Raw genomic sequence first — 15,613 nt, forward strand, 5'->3', positions numbered from 1 at the left:
CCACACCTAGGGGTAGGATGTCCAGCCCATCTTCCCTTCCAAGCTGGGCTTTGTCTGCCCTGAGCTTGTGCCGGTCTCCTGTGTTCTACCACAACCACTGTGAGTTCACATATGGAAATGCCCTGTTGTGTCTAGAAGACACAGTTTTCTTATAGTCATCCACTGCCCCTGTCTCTTATAATCTTCCTGATCCTTTTCCACTCCCTGAGTGTTGGGAGGAGGGATTGTAATATAGATCTCCCATTTAGGGTTGATCATTCCAGTCTCTTGTTCTCTGCACCTTGACCAGTTATGTGTCTCTGTGCTAATCACCATCTTGACACCAATTTTGATGGTTGTTTGGAATTTGATTTCTTCATTCTCCTTAAGATGCTATGGATAAAAAGTTTTCCATTTATTATAGTCAAATTTGTCAATATTTTTCTCTTTTCCATTAGTGTATTTATTTACCTTACATCTTTTTGGTTTTTGGGTTTTTTTCCCAGTTTTTTGTTTTATTTGTTTTTTTCTGAGACAGGGTTTCTCTGTGTAGTCCTGGCTGACCTGGAACTCACTCTGTAGACCAGGCTGGCCTCAAACTCAGAAATCCACCTGCCTCTGCCTCCCAAGTGCTGGGATTACAGGCATGCTCCACCAAGCCCAGCCCTACTTTACATCTTGATCACAGCCCCCATCTCCTCCCAGTCCCTCCCACCTTGACAATATTTTTCAGTTCACAGTTTTTTAATGCTTATTTAAGGCCTAATCTTCATCTAACTGAATGTAGTTGTGCATGCCTATAATCCTAGCACTCAGGAAGCACTCTCTTTGTCATATGGCTAAGTGACATGATTAGTCCCTCTATGAAGCTAACAGTATTCAGTATGGATTATTGTGATGATCTTAACAGATCCTGATTATTTCCCAAAGGTCCAACCTCTAAACCTCATAGTTTCATTTTTACCACTCTTAATATCTCACTTACAGTGATTAAATTTCAATACAGTAACCACTGTATTGAACAGAGGGACAACACAGGAAAATGGCACCTTCAGGGACAATCTGAGATGCAAAGTAGATTCCAAACCATCTATTTTAAGATCCTGTCTCAAAACAAGAAAGCAACAAACAAAAGTCCTTCATCTCATACGGTAACTTGTATTTCAAAGTTTTTGGACAGTTAAGTCCATTTTTACATTTACATTACTGTAAACAAAACACCTAAGGATACTTCTTTATAAGCAGAGACCTCGTATGAAATGGAGCACCAGTGGTAAGAGATTGTAGGGAACTGTTAATCCAGTAACATGGCTGCTCTGGAAAGTGACCACATCCAAAGACCTTCTAGGTCTGTGTGATCCAGCTGGAATACAGATGTGTCCTTTATCCCAGGAGACAGAGGCAAACAAATCTCTTAGTTTTAGTCAGTCAGTGAAGTTGAGGCAGTGAGTTGAGAGACAGTGCAGTAGAGTGGAGTTCATGGTAGTTCAGTTTGAAGAGTTCAGAGGCAGGTTTTACAGAGACAGTTTTGCAGAGACAGGTGAAAGAGAGAACAAGCTAGACACAGGTGAAGACAGAACGAGCCAGAGGATAAGAAGGAACCAGAAGATTACTGTGGATTGCCAGAGTTAGTAGGAGGCCAAGCACAGCAATTCAGTGAGAAGCTGCGAGAATCCAGATTGAATCAGTCAGTCATCTTGAAGAAGAGTTTGAGCAGGAACAGCTAAGTTGAACCAGCCAGCCAGGGTTCAGAAAGAGCTCTAGAAAGGGCGAGCTTATTCAGTAGTAAAACTCCATCCCCAGTGACAATAAACCAGATGAATAAAAGTTACTTTTGTTTGTGTGTATGTGTGTGTATGTGTGTGTGTGTGTGAGAGAGAGAGAGAGTATAAAGTATGTGTGTGTGTTTATAGAATGTATGTGGTGTGTACGTGTGTGTCCTCGTGTGTGTGTGTGTGTGTGTGTGTGTGTGTGTGTGTGTGTGTTCTATGAACCTAGTAGTAGATTCATTCATGGAATCACCATGGTGACCTTACCAGATCCTGATCACTTCCCAAAGGCCATGCCTCTGAACACCATAGTTTCATTAAGTTGCCCCTCTTTTAATATCTCACTTCAGTGATTAAATTTCAATACAAGAGCCACTGAGGGACACACCAACATTATGAAAACTGTAGCAAACCCCATAACTATGAAGAATTGATTTTTTTAACTAATTTATTTCAAAATAACAATGAACATTAAAGAAAACAAATACCAGGGAAAAACAGAGAACTCAAGTCCCCTTTCACTCTCTCCAACTCCCAACATTTTACTGTGTTTTCCCCATGCAATGTGTTTGCCTTTGTTCTAGCAATCCTTTCCTGATGCTGTGGAGCAAACTTGAGATGCCTCATGGCCCCTAACACTCTGGGATAGACCACCACCCAAGAAGACGACCCTTCTGCATCCAACACACAAGTCTCCTGTCAGAGATCAGAGCTCACACAACATCAAAGTGCCACTCGGGTTTAATTGTGTCAGCGATACCTCCGCTCCTTCTTGCCCAAGGATCACACACTGGAACCCAAATCACACTTACTCTTTAATGCCAGCGGGTCCAGTGTGGAGAGGAACCATGGAGATGATCACCTCCTCATGATCATCTCCACATTCTCACATCTTTGACTTGTGAATCCTTCTCTATCTACATTCCACGCAACAAAGCTTGTTTAAAAGAGGAGAGCATTTACTTTGGGAATCCAAATGTCTGCATGAAAACCAAGTTTCCTCAGTAAACCATAGATTTCAAGACTAAAGGTGTCACTGACTTTTGAAATAGTCACCTTACCAGGGAGTAAGTGTGAGGATAGAAAAAGGTCTCCTAACAGGGATCCTTTCTATTTTTTAATTCATTTTTTCTTTCACATACAAGATAATGGGTTTCATCAGGACATTTAACAGATGTAATCATTGTGTTTAGTTCATATTCATTCACCCCGCTATTAACCCTTCTTGTCCCTATACACTGACTCACCTTCTTTTTCACACAGTCTCCCCTTCTGCTTTAATCACACACAGACACACACACACACACACACACACACACACACACACACACACACGGAGAAGTGTGCATCAGACAAGTGTGCACATATATACACACTTTGCATATGAGAGACAAGTGACAAATGCCATCATCCCCCACCTTCTATGGAGTTTACTGGGCCTTTAAATGACATAATACCATATGCAAATTCACATCCCTCCTAGTTTAAATATGGTTTAGTTATTTCAATGAAAAGAACTAGCAATACATATTTACATTCATACTTTGATTAAAGGTTTTAGTTGAAAGTTAAAAACAATGACAGATTGAATTTGAGAGAGACGTGTTGCTGGGTCAATCCTAGTACACCACCAGCTTTTGTTCCTGGCCTAGAAGACAGAGATGGAATCTCCCACTGGCCCTGGCGATTGCTCTCACAAACAATTCCAAGGGGGTGTGTCTTGAGATGGCAACTTCTGGGAAGTCTGTGCATGATGGAGTAAAAGGAAACAGGGAAATCAACTCATAAACTGGTCAGCCAAACCGGAGTGGCACAGCCTGAATTGAGAGAGAGCCTGGATGCTTCAAGGAAAAGGAATTCTGCCTGCCTGTTACTTTATTACACACACCAACATTTGGCGCTTCTTACGTTCAGCCTGAAGACCCAAACAGCACCAAGGACTTTTTTTTTTTAACTTCCTGAACTGCATTAGAAAATTAGTTATTTGAAGGGGAAATGTTCTTTACCCCTGTTGACCCATGACAGACATTTTTGTTTGGATACTATGCTCTGGGTTGGACCTTCCCTCTTACAGACACGTCCGTGGAATTCTAGGAAAGACCCGGTTCATGAAAAGTCGAAGCTGAGGATCCTCTGGAAACCCATCATAGTCCTGTCCTCTTTGTTTTCCGATTGGGAGAAAGCAACCCCAAACCTCCTAGGGACAGCCAAGGTCGTGTGAAGGACAGGGTTATGTTTTACGTTAAGTATGGCATGAATAGACTTTCCAAATTAATAAAAGAAATGTTCTCCAGTCCACCCCCAACCATGGATGGATACCTGTGATTTCAGTCACCCTTGCCCATGAATTGCCAATCTTGGCTTTTATTACCCTTTGGTTAAGAAGTAGGAAGAAATGATGGCTTCCTGGGCCTAGACTGAAGAATGGCCTGTGATTTAAAAAGGTTAGAAATTTCAAAAAACAAAAACATCGTTAGCATCTGCTTTCAATTATTCATTCCCCCGCATTATTTATGGACTGTACCTCTGCCAGCCTCTTGCTTCACTTTTTAAAGCCTTGTACCAGGAAAGGGAGGCCAGGAAGTAGAGGGGGCCAGTGTAAAGGAAAAGACCCCAGGCGACCCAGGTGGCAGGGCACAGCGGGTTCCGAATCTACGCACCGCGCGCGTGGGACTGCAACCGCCTGCCCTCGAGCGCACGATCTAGTCTTTCAATGCAGCCTCCTCACACCTAAAGCCTCTGGTTCCGAGTAAGAAAGGACATCGTAGGGAAGATCCCAGAGCACCCACTAAAAATGTCCTAGAAGGTCCCGATAAGTGAGCGGGAGAAAGGAAGGCAAGGACGTTGAGGGCACGAAATGTAAATGCCCCGGTACTCCGGATCTGAAACTTTGGATCGGAGACAGGAGGACTCGGCTCAGAGCCACGGACGTGGGTGGAAGAGGGGGAAACCGGTGGCCCTGTGCGTGGAACCCTGAAGGGACTAGCGAGTACGGGAAAGGGCTTCCAAGCTTGAAGTCCCGCCCCCAGCCAGCCCCTTCTCTACCATTGGAGAGCGTTGGGGGAGGATCCGAAGGACGCCCCCAGCTCGCCACCCGTTTTTGCCCCGCCTCCTTCCCGCCCACCTTTTCTGCTTTTCTGGGAGCCTAGGAACACTGGGGCCAGAAACTCCTGACACCTCTACTGGGCCCTTGGACACCAAGAAAGAGCGCCCCCGCTGCCCCGCCCACCCACCACTGACATCACCAGGGGCAGGGACGTGGCTCCGCCCCTACAGCCCAGCAGGCCTGCCTCGGGTTCCGCGGTTCTGCACTGCTGCGGGCTTGGGTCCCTTTGGTGTGCGCTCTTCAGCTTCTTGGTGCGACGAGACCCTCACGGTCCTCCTCAGTTCCTCCACCGGCCGTCACCTGACTCCCGTTTTGCACCCTTTTCTCCCTCACTCAGTCTGTGTGCACAGATGGCTGTGTGGGTTACCAGTGCAGGGACTTCGAAAGGCAAATTAAAGAAGGCCCATCTCCCTAATCCCCTTTCATTTCTGCCACTAACTCAATAGCCTTACGCAGTCGCCCTGCAGTCTTGTAAAATATAAAGGTTCTTTTATTTTCTCCTTTTCGCTTATCTTTTCATTGGCTTAAGTAATACAGTTGGCCAGTGCGGGCCTTCAACATTTGATTAAAGACGCCAGAATTCAGACTGGGCAAAGAGGGTGTGGTGCATTGCAGAAAAAGGAGGAAAAAGATAAAAACAATTTATTTAAGCAGTAGCCCTTGTTATTTTCCCACCTTATACGATCCACTACAGGACCTTGCACAAACGCAGCTGAAGAGATATATCTTTGCTGCAGTCAGTGCTGGATCATCAAAAAAAGAAAAAGAAAAAGAAAAAAAGAAAAAGAAAAAGAAAAAAAGAAAAAGAAAAAGAAAAAGAAAAACAGCTCAGGTGTGTGGGGTCTGGATTGCGTTGCGTGTGTGTGTGTGTGTGTGTGTGTGTGTGTACGTGATGGACGTGGGTGCGTGTGAACATGTCAGTGCAACAATACAAATGACCCCAGGAGGCTCCCAGAAAAGAGCTTGCACACCAGAGCTTGCCTTGGAAATTTCCTAAAGCGCTAAGAATTTGTAGATCACTAGAATCCAAAAATCACCTTAGCCTAGGCTTCTTGCTGGATAGCCTTCCCAACCCCCTAAAATAGGTGTCTCTAAGCCTGGTATAGATGCCCCTCGGGTGGGTGAGCGTCACGAATAGCGACATTCACAAGAGGGCACGCGGAGTCTATTTCTGGGGCCCCCGTGTGTGCAGAACGAACCCCCGGGGCCTGGGCGTGTACGCGCGCTCGCGTGCAGAGTGTGCGGGCGAGCTCGGGGGCGCTCGGCTCCGCTGCGGGGCGTGCGCTTTTGTGAGTGTGTGCGTGTACTGGGGGCCGGGTTGTGTGCTCACGCGCTCAAGGCTGCGCCTACAGCTCAGCCGCGGGGTTGGAGAAAAAGAGGGTAGGCAAGCGCAGGGTCTGCACACTGCTGAGGGCGAGGGAGGGGTGATTCGACTCCGCTGCGTCTCTCCCCTCTCTCCCCCGAAGCTGCTCAAACCTCTGCAGGGTTGGAAGTGTCTGGGTTCCTTTTGGCGCCCGTAAGGGAGGGAGCGGGTTGAACAATCGAGTGGGCGCGCCAGGACTCCCCGGCTCCGGGCGGGGAGAGGAGAGGGAGCCCCGATTCTGCGCAGGGAGGGGGCGGGGCTGGGGGCCCCTGGAACGAGGAGGCGGGGGTGGCCACCGGGATGAGAAGCGGTCACCCCAGAGAGGCGAGATTTCGTTGAGATCTCACATTAATTGGAGATATCTGATTAATTCCAGAGTCTTATGACTATAAATGGTGATTCTCTACCAAGGTGTCTATATTAAAAAAAAAAAAAATCAATCCGTGTCATCCCCCACGTCAGGCCTGCTCGTGGGCGTGAGGATGTACTTCCTCCGCCCCCTCCTAATGGAGTGAACCATTCCCAGCTCCCCCCCCCCAGCCTCTCACTCTCTCGCTCTCTTTCGGTCTCTTCCTCGCTCCCTCTCTTTCTCTCCTCCCTCTGCCTTCCCAGTGCATAAAGTCACTGTCGCTCCCGGAACTTGTTGGCAATGCCTATTTTTCAGCTTTCCCCCGCGTTCTCTAAACTAACTATTTAAAGGTCTGCGGTCGCAAATGGTTTGACTAAACGTAGGATGGGACTTAAGTTGAACGGCAGATATATTTCACTGATCCTCGCGGTGCAAATAGGTAAGTGGCCGCCCGGTAGGGCTTGGTAGGCGACGGGAGATTGCCTGCCCCAGAGGCGCCTAAGGAGACTTGCTAGCCGGCATCTGCCGCTGGTTGCAGAAAGCTCTGCAGACACACGGGGGGTCGGGGCATTCGCTTTTGGGGACTCTGGAGTCCTGGCTTGGTTTTCTTAAAGAAAGAGATTTCTTCTGCAGGAAAGTGTGTGTGTGTGACCGGCTATTTTCCAAGGGGGTTTTCCCCCTTTTCTCCAAAGCGCACATTCAATTTTTCCTCCCTCGTTGGGGTTAAAACAGGATTTGAGCGCTCGTAGCATTTGCCCCCTGCTATACTGCAAGATACTATCTTGAGGGGTCGAAAGGTGAAGGCGGGAATAAGATGCCTAGGCAGCTAGGGCTGAAAAGTTTATACGCAGAAAGCAAAGATATTCTAAGGCTACCCTCAAACTGCAGCATTTAGAACTTTGTCCTTCCCCTGCCCCTCCCCCTATATCCTAGCTGCAGCGTTTGCTCCGGCACCGCAGACTACTCCGAGAAGGATAAATCAGCCAAATATGCACTGATATACTTTTCCAGGCTCATGTGTGTCTGTGATTTTGCAGATTAGCATCTCTATTATTTTTATACAGGAAAGTGGTTTAACGTGTTTGCAATAAGTCTTTTCGTGTGTTTGTTATTTTTGTTTGCGGCGGTCCATGGATGGATTGACTTAGTCCCCCCATTTTATGTTAAGGAATGTAGAGTCTCAGCTACACTGTTGGGAAGGTTTTTTTTTTTTAAGTTCATATTTTTTCATCCAAAATGCAAATGTTTTGAGTACTAGTGAATCCACTTATCTGATACCGTATGGAAACATTAATTAATGTAACTGAAAAGTGAGAGTAACGCAGCTTATTAATAGAATGGACGAAAGGAAAAAAATAGAAAATCTCCAGTGGTTATCCTGGAGATGGAGGAAACTGTTCGTGCCAGGCTATAGCATTCTTTACAGACAAATCCTTGCAGCATTTCAGGGGTGCGTCAGGGAATTTGTGTGGGACAAGAGAAGGAATACTTAACATTTTTTTTCTTCATAAGAAATATAGAGAAATTGGGGCTCTCGGAACATGAAAACTGATTCTTTCCATCGGAGGTCCATATGCATTTGACGTGATCTTGAGAATTTGCTTTGGGGAAATTCTTTTTTTGGTTGTTTATTGTTTTGCAGAAACTGGGCTTTTGCAAAGCAAGGAGCATGCATTGGGATGTTGGCTTTTCCTTTAATTTTAGGAAATGACTTAATCCTTTGTATCTGGTGGTTTTGTGCCTTGGACTTCAGCTCAAAGAGCTGCAACACTCGTAGGACGTGGATCCCAAGGGCAGCAAATTCTTTAAGTGTTAGAAATAAGTGAGTGTGGCATTTTGCAGTTAGATGACTAATGTTCATAGATTAAGAAACAGCTAATGTTTTCAGATAGGGGCTTCACCTGGAGGATGTTTGGGGACTCTTGTTTTCCTAGTAGATGAGAATAGAAAATAATGAAACAGTAATTGCAAAAGAGATGCATTTGATTAACCTCAGCCTGAAAATGACCAAATTTTTCATAGTGGAATTAAAATGCATATGTTGCCAGAGGTCTACCTTTTTTGCATCAGAGCCTCAGTCTTTATTAATTCATGGATAGAAGCTGTCCCAAATTACTGACATTTGGCAAGAAGTGTGGGGGTTGGGGAGGGGCGGGGAAGTAGAGGATGGAGAACGAATGAGGAACTTTGGAATGAATGAGAGAGGCCCAAGAAATGAATGAGCAAATGGAAACCGCACTGGATCGGGATGTAGAGGAGATAAGTCTGGTGCCTGCCTGGGGCTTACAGAAACCGGGCTCAGGAAGGACTGGGACTCGACCGAGGTGCGCAGAGGCTTGTGCCTGCAACCTCTGTCCTGCGCACTGCTTCCGGCTTTCCAGTGCAAGCTAGATCTCTAGAAGCCACAATTTCCACATTTCCAGAAATGTTCCTGAATTCGTATTTTACACACGCTCACACACATGCGCCCTACAGGGTCTGCTCCAGCAACGCCTGGAAAAAATAAAGTGACAGGAAGGCTTCCCGCCTCCAGAAAGCCCCAGCCCCTCTTTTAAAGTCGGACACCGATTTGGGAGGGGGTGGGGGGAAGCAATGAGTGTGGAAGGGCCTGCGGCCAGAGAGGCTAGGTTGCATTTTGTTTTCCTTTTGCAAAGGCATGTGTGTAACATACATTATAGAGGAAGCTAAATGGGAGTTCTGTCATCGTGACCGAGCTACAGTAAAACGATTTATTTATTCATAAGACATGGTGTTAGTGTTTAAATTTTGCTTTTATTATAGTGCCAAACGTTTTTTAAATCGGCGTGAAGGAGAGTCTGGGTCTACGGAAGGTTGTGTGTTTGCCCCCAGCTGAGGTGGAAGTTAACCTCTCTCCCTTCTGCAGAGCTTCCCGTTCCGGATTAGAAAGCACTAGTCCCGCCTAGCTCTTCCTGCTGCAATCTGCCAAACGCAGCTCTCGGCTGGCTGCGGCTGACTGGGTCACCTTCCCTGGAGTCTGCAGTAGCTTGACGTTCAGGGACAGGTAGCTGCCTCAGACTGAGGGTGCTAGGCGATCTATCCTTTCGGGGAGTTTTCACACCGGGATGGAGGCAAAGGAGACCTGTGCTACACCCTAGAGCCCCATGGCCTATTTCCATTCTGGAATTCACCTTTTCCCCTTCCCTGTCCTTACAGAGGAGATTTGCGCCTCTCTCTAGCCCTTCGGGTACACTGGGTGTTTGTTAGCCACCAGGTGGGAAGAACTGGGTTTTGAGCTGCGCTGGCCTGCCTGGAACCTAGCAGCTCTTAAATTCACCGCCTCCGAGATTGGTTGGCTTGAGTTTGGGAGCTAAGACCTCAGTGTGACCAGATTTTTCCCCCTACCCCACTGCCTCTGCCACAACTTCTATCTATCTGCTCCAACCCCCTCCCCACCACTGTCGGGGTCCTAGGTTGCAGCTTGTTGGGCCCCTAGCATCCTGACTGCAACCTGGAGAGGAAAGGTCTGATCTGGCTGTTTCCAGAGGTATAAATGGGGTGTGCAAAGGTGAGAGATGCAGAGAAGCAAAGAGAAAACAGGGCGCGTGTGCGCGCGGCCACACACACACACACAGCTACTGAGACCAATCCTCACCCCGGCTAAGTCCCTGGGCATTTAGAGATGCACCTAAGAGTTTCACAAGCAAGACTCCTCGCTGGATAATAATAATAATAATAATAATAATAATAATAATAATCAATATCCTCTTCCCTTGGCCGTTGCGGTCTTCCAAAGACAATTCATTCATTCATTCATTCGTTCGTTCGTTCATTCAGCAATTATTTGTTGAGCACCTGGCAAAGATCCGAGTACCCTATGGCTATTCTGGGGGTGTGGCGCCTGGTTCAGCTGCATAACCTCGGCCTTCCCACCTTTCCCGGACGGTTTTCGTCCCCAGCACACTGTTTCTCAGACCTCCTCTGTCACCACAAAAATGGAAGATTGCACCGCGAGACGTGACAGGGTTTTGCTGGAGGAAGTGTTGAGAGACAAGGAGGGAGTGAGGGGGAAAAAAGAGTAATAGAGGAGATGAGGGAGGTGAGAAGAGGGGGCGATGAAAACAGAAAAAGAAATGGAGCGCAGTTGGGTGCGGACTGGAGGAAATAAATGGACTCAGCTCCCTGCTGCCCCTCTTCGCCCACCCACGCTCGCTCGCTCGCTCGCTCGCTGGGATCCCTCCATCTGCACCAGAGGTGGACCGAATGCAAATAGGTCATTGCTGGGCCACAGGGCTGGATGGGAAAGAGACCACCCGAGGGGAACCTTAGGGTCAGCAGTGGGGCAGAGTGGCGGTGATGCTTACTGGTGTCCCCTCCTCCCCACAGCTTACCTGGTGCAGGCCGTGAGAGCAGCGGGCAAGTGCGATGCAGTCTTTAAGGGCTTTTCAGACTGTTTGCTCAAGCTGGGCGACAGCATGGCCAACTACCCGCAGGGCCTGGACGACAAGACGAACATCAAGACTGTGTGCACGTAAGTGTCCTCTCTGACCCAGGCTTTCCCTTCTGCTGCCCTTGGCTCTGCTGAGGTCAGAGTACACGCCACTCCCCACCCTCATCTTCTGTCCTCCCCTCCCCCCTCCTTGCTCAATAATCTGCTGGTCTTGATCTGTGCCTTTCTGCCTGCTAGCCAAGGCTGCCCTCGGGCTCAGTGCCTTGGTTTAGAGTCTGCACCCCCTCTAAGGGGACTCCGTGGCCTGAAACGAGCTAAGAAAATCTTCCACTAGCCTAAGGTTTCCACCCCTGCAGGCCTGCACCCAACAGGCTTGGACCCAAGGCAAGTGGCAGTTTAGCAGTTTCTTGCTCCACACACACACACACAAAAATCTTTCCTTTGAGATCATCTCCGATCTTTTCTTGTGAGTGGGCAGCCTGCCTAGTACTCTTGAACAGTTGATTCTGCTTTAAGGAGAGTTGGGGTAATACTAGATGTACTTAAAGGCAAAGCCCCTCCAAAACATACCAACATAGACACCAAGTGCAGGAAGGGAGGAAGAGTCTCCCTGTTCCGTGGGGTAAAGTCTGAAACCATATTCTGTGTCAGTGACTTGAGGGCTTGGCAGGCTTTGCTAGCCCATTGCCCGGGTTTGAGTAGCCAACCTCCTTGCTCCCACCACCCCCACCCACCCTTCCCCATATTTAAGATCTCCCTAGTCAAGGGCAGTTACAGACCCTGGAGAGAAGCCTTCACTGCCAGGCTGGGTGTTTTCTTAGTAGTGGACTAAAATGACGGCAGCTGGCAGTAGGTGGGGTGTCCAGGAAAGCCCCCACTGCCGTGAACCTCTGCATCCTAGCCGCTGCAGCCCTCAGAAATGCTCTCATCTCCTGCAATGCACATTTTCTTGTCCCTTTGCGGGGGGGGGGGGGGGGGGGGGGAACAGCTGTGTTCGACCATTCCACAAAAGGCCCTTGCAATAAAACCGAAGCATTCTTTGTTCCCAGAGGTTGAAGTTCCCATTTCCCTTGTCACGAGTGGCTCCTCTTTCCCTAAATAAGGAAGAGGGTTATTCATTTAAGTTGTGATCAGATGGTGGGGTGTCCATCTTCCTATAAACTTTCTTAAACACCTCAGTACCGACTAGAAACTCCAAGAAGTAAGTGGCTGGTATTTTGCTATAAGAAAACAGGATTGGAGGGGGGGGGCATTTAATTTCAAACATCTGATAAGAATGAACCTAAAAGGCAGGACAGGTTTCTATAACCCAAGACCCTCCAGCATTTGCTAAAACGGGGTATATTCCCAGCAAATTTATTTATTTATTTATTTATTTATTTATTTATTTATTTATTTGCAAGACTAAGGTCCTGGAAAACATAGACAAGCGAAGGTGAGGACGGTTAGGGTCCCTGAGGTTGCAGGCAGCTGGATCCAGACCCCACTCAGTTAACAGTGCTCAGCAAGTGGGTGAAGTCCACCTTTCCAAGCCCAGGGTGGGTGTTTGCCCTTCTCCAGACCCCAGAGCATCCCAGAAGTGCTCTATTCCTCTCTGGGATACCTAAAGTAAGGAGCAGTGTGTGTGTCCTTGGCTGCCCAGGTGCGATATACTCTGGAGTTCTGCAGATCAGTTGTCCCTTGGGCCTTGCAGGGTCTGTAAATGTTGGTATTTGTTATAAATTGTGGAAACGGAAAGTCCCGTGCCCAAGTCGCCCGAGCCCTAATAACTCAGAGAATAGAGAAGGTCCCTAGAAGACAGCCCCGAGTTCCAGGAACTCCAGCTAGAATTTACAACTCGTGACGGGGCCAGAAGCCAGGTTAGAAGTGGAAGCAGACGGTAAGCTTGCCTTCAACAAGCTTACAGTCCCGACGCGAACGAAAAAGGAAAGAGCTAAGACAAAACAAAACAAAACCCCCCAACCAAAACAAACAACCACACTGCTAAGAGTGGCTACTGATGCGGATGTCAGGGTCGGGGCGAAATGCGAACCAAAGCGGAGTTACCAGACCGGCAGATCGACCCAGCTCCGAAAGGAGACAGCCAGGGCCTTAGGAATCGATCACGCCTTGGGATTATATTTAGTTTCGGAATCTATTTTGGGTTTCCAGCAGAAAGGGGACAATAAAAAAGAAACGGGGGGGGGGGAAGGGGTTGGATGAAGGTTGTGGGGGCGGGGCTGAATCTGAGCAGAGGGTGTGCGTGTGTGTAGCGGGGAAGGGGGGGCGGGGAAGCTGAGTTACTTGAGTTGGTTTGGGAACTGACCAGAGGTAGGGGGATCACAAGCCCTGCCCCAGGGGCAACTGCAGAGGTCCCAACTTGCCCACTCTAGAGAAATGGGTGCTACAACCCGGAGGAGGTAGGAGCGAAGCTCCTGGGTTTCAAACCTATGAAGAAGGCTAGACAGGAAGTTAGAGGAAGCACCCCGCTCGCAGATCGGGAGCACAGGGCTTTACAAGAACTGGAGGAGGCTCTTGCGCCCGCTCAGGTTCCCAGACACTTCACACTCACCGACCAGGAACGCAGGGGAGAGGCGAGGAGGCGGGGGCTCCCGACGCCTTTGGAGCACTGGGACTGTTGAAAGGCGGGATGGCCTCGGATGACCCGAAGCTAGTGGGGAAAACGCGGAAAGGAAAATGGGGAAACGGAGGATAGGGGAAAAGAAAAAAGGGGGAGCACGGTGAAGAGAAACTGGAAACAAAAGGAAGGTGTGGGGGCTGGGTGGAGGGAGAGAAGCAGGGCGAAGGCGAGAGGACCGCGGCGCAGAGAGGAGGGAAACAGAAGGGGCGAGGGGGAGGAGAATGGGAGAAGCCAAGAGGGGGGAGGGCCTGGCTCCGAGCAAGTCGCCCATCTTGCGAGCTAAGAGGCATTAATGGGCCGCAGCTTGCAAGGCTTAGTGCTGTTTTCTTAGCTTTCCCGGAGGAGGGTGAGCAATCTGTTGGCGCAGGCTGTGGTGCCTGCGCCAAGCAGCGGGTGTGACCCCGCTCCTGGCTGTCAGGTCCCCTCTTGGCACCGGACTAGGAAAATCTGAGGGGGAGGGGAGAAGAGAGGCTCACACACCCTGTGACCAGGTTTCTGGGGTGAGCCAAAGAACGGGCAGGACGTTACTCAGTTCAGAACAGGTCTGAGAAATGGTGGGTGAGTGGGGAGCAGATGCCCAGGAAGGTTGGAGAGGACGCAGCCACCCGGGGCGCAGACCTAGGGTCCTCCTGCACCCAAAGTGATGCTACTCCTTCTGTTCTGTTCCGTTCCTCTCCAGATACTGGGAGGATTTCCACAGCTGCACGGTCACAGCTCTTACGGATTGCCAGGAAGGGGCGAAAGATATGTGGGATAAACTGAGAAAAGAATCGAAAAACCTCAACATCCAAGGCAGCTTATTCGAACTCTGCGGCAGCGGCAACGGGGCGGCGGGGTCCCTGCTCCCGGCGCTTTCTGTGCTCCTGGTGTCTCTCTCGGCAGCTTTAGCGACCTGGCTTTCCTTCTGAGCGCGGAACCGGGTCCCCCCCTCCGCTCACCCACCCACACTCACTCCATGCTCCCGGAAATCGAGAGGAAGAGCCATTCGTTCTCTGAGGACGTTGTGATTCTCTGTGATGTTGAAAACATTCATATGGGATTGTGGGAAATCCTGTTTCTCTCTTTTTTCTTTCTTTCTTTTTGAAATTTTGTTTGATTCTTTATGTTTTATTTGCCAAATGTTACCGATCAGTAAGCAAGCAAGCACAGCCAAAATCAGACCTCACCTTTAGTCCGTCTTCACACAAAAATAAGAAAACGGCAAACTCACCCCCATTTTTAATTTTTTTTAATTTAATTTTTTTTTTGGCAAAAGAATCTCAGGAATGGCCCTGGGCCACCTACTATATTAATCATGTTGATAACATGAAAAATGATGGGCTCCTCCTAATGGGAAAGCGAGGAGAGGAGAAGGCCAGGGGAATGAGTTCGAGTGGTGTCTACGTGGGAATCATCTGGTGAATAATCGCGCTCACGTCTTTCTTCCACAGTACCTTGTTTTGATCATTTCCACTGCACATTTCTCCTCCAGGAAAGCGAAAACACAGGAGTGTGGGCTTTGCATTTTCAAGGATAAGAGTGAGAGAGAGAAAGAGGTTGGGTATAGTGGGACAGGTCGTCAGAAGAGATGCTGCTATGGTCACGAGGGGCCGGTTTCACCTGCTATTGTCGATGCCTCCTTCAGGTCCACTGCCTTTATTTTCCCTCCTCTCTCTTGTTTTAGCTGTTACACATACAGTAATACCTGAATATCCAACGGTATAGATCACATGGGGGTAATCAATGTTAAATCTAAAATAGAATTTAAAAAAAAGATTTTGACATAAAAGAGCCTTGATTTTAAAAAAAAAAGAGAGAGATGTAATTTAAAAAGTTTATTATAAATTAAATTCAGCAAAAATTTGCTACAAAGTATAGAGAAGTATAAAATAAAAGTTATTGTTTGAAATGGGGTGTCGTTTTGTTTCCTCTGTCGAGATTTCAGAATTCTTGGGGAATGATAAATTCACCTGCTCACCAACTATCTGGATGACCCGCTGACTTCATGGGGACCCTAATTAGTTAGGACACTTGGCTATA

The 15,613-nt window shown here is 48.2% G+C and overlaps 1 protein-coding gene across 1 annotated transcript; it reads left to right on the forward strand.

Annotated features, from left to right (window-relative positions):
* Positions 1-6,777: 6,777 nt before the first annotated feature.
* Nrn1 (neuritin 1) lies at positions 6,778-15,413 on the forward strand. The gene is made up of 3 exons (XM_052156701.1): positions 6,778-7,005; positions 10,911-11,055; positions 14,274-15,413. Exons 1-3 carry the CDS (start codon positions 6,951-6,953, stop codon positions 14,500-14,502), a joined length of 429 nt encoding a protein of 142 aa, XP_052012661.1. The 5' UTR covers positions 6,778-6,950; the 3' UTR covers positions 14,503-15,413.
* Positions 15,414-15,613: the final 200 nt, after the last annotated feature.

Source organism: Apodemus sylvaticus, chromosome 14, assembly GCF_947179515.1.
Source record: "Apodemus sylvaticus chromosome 14, mApoSyl1.1, whole genome shotgun sequence".
NCBI lineage: Eukaryota > Metazoa > Chordata > Mammalia > Rodentia > Muridae > Apodemus > Apodemus sylvaticus.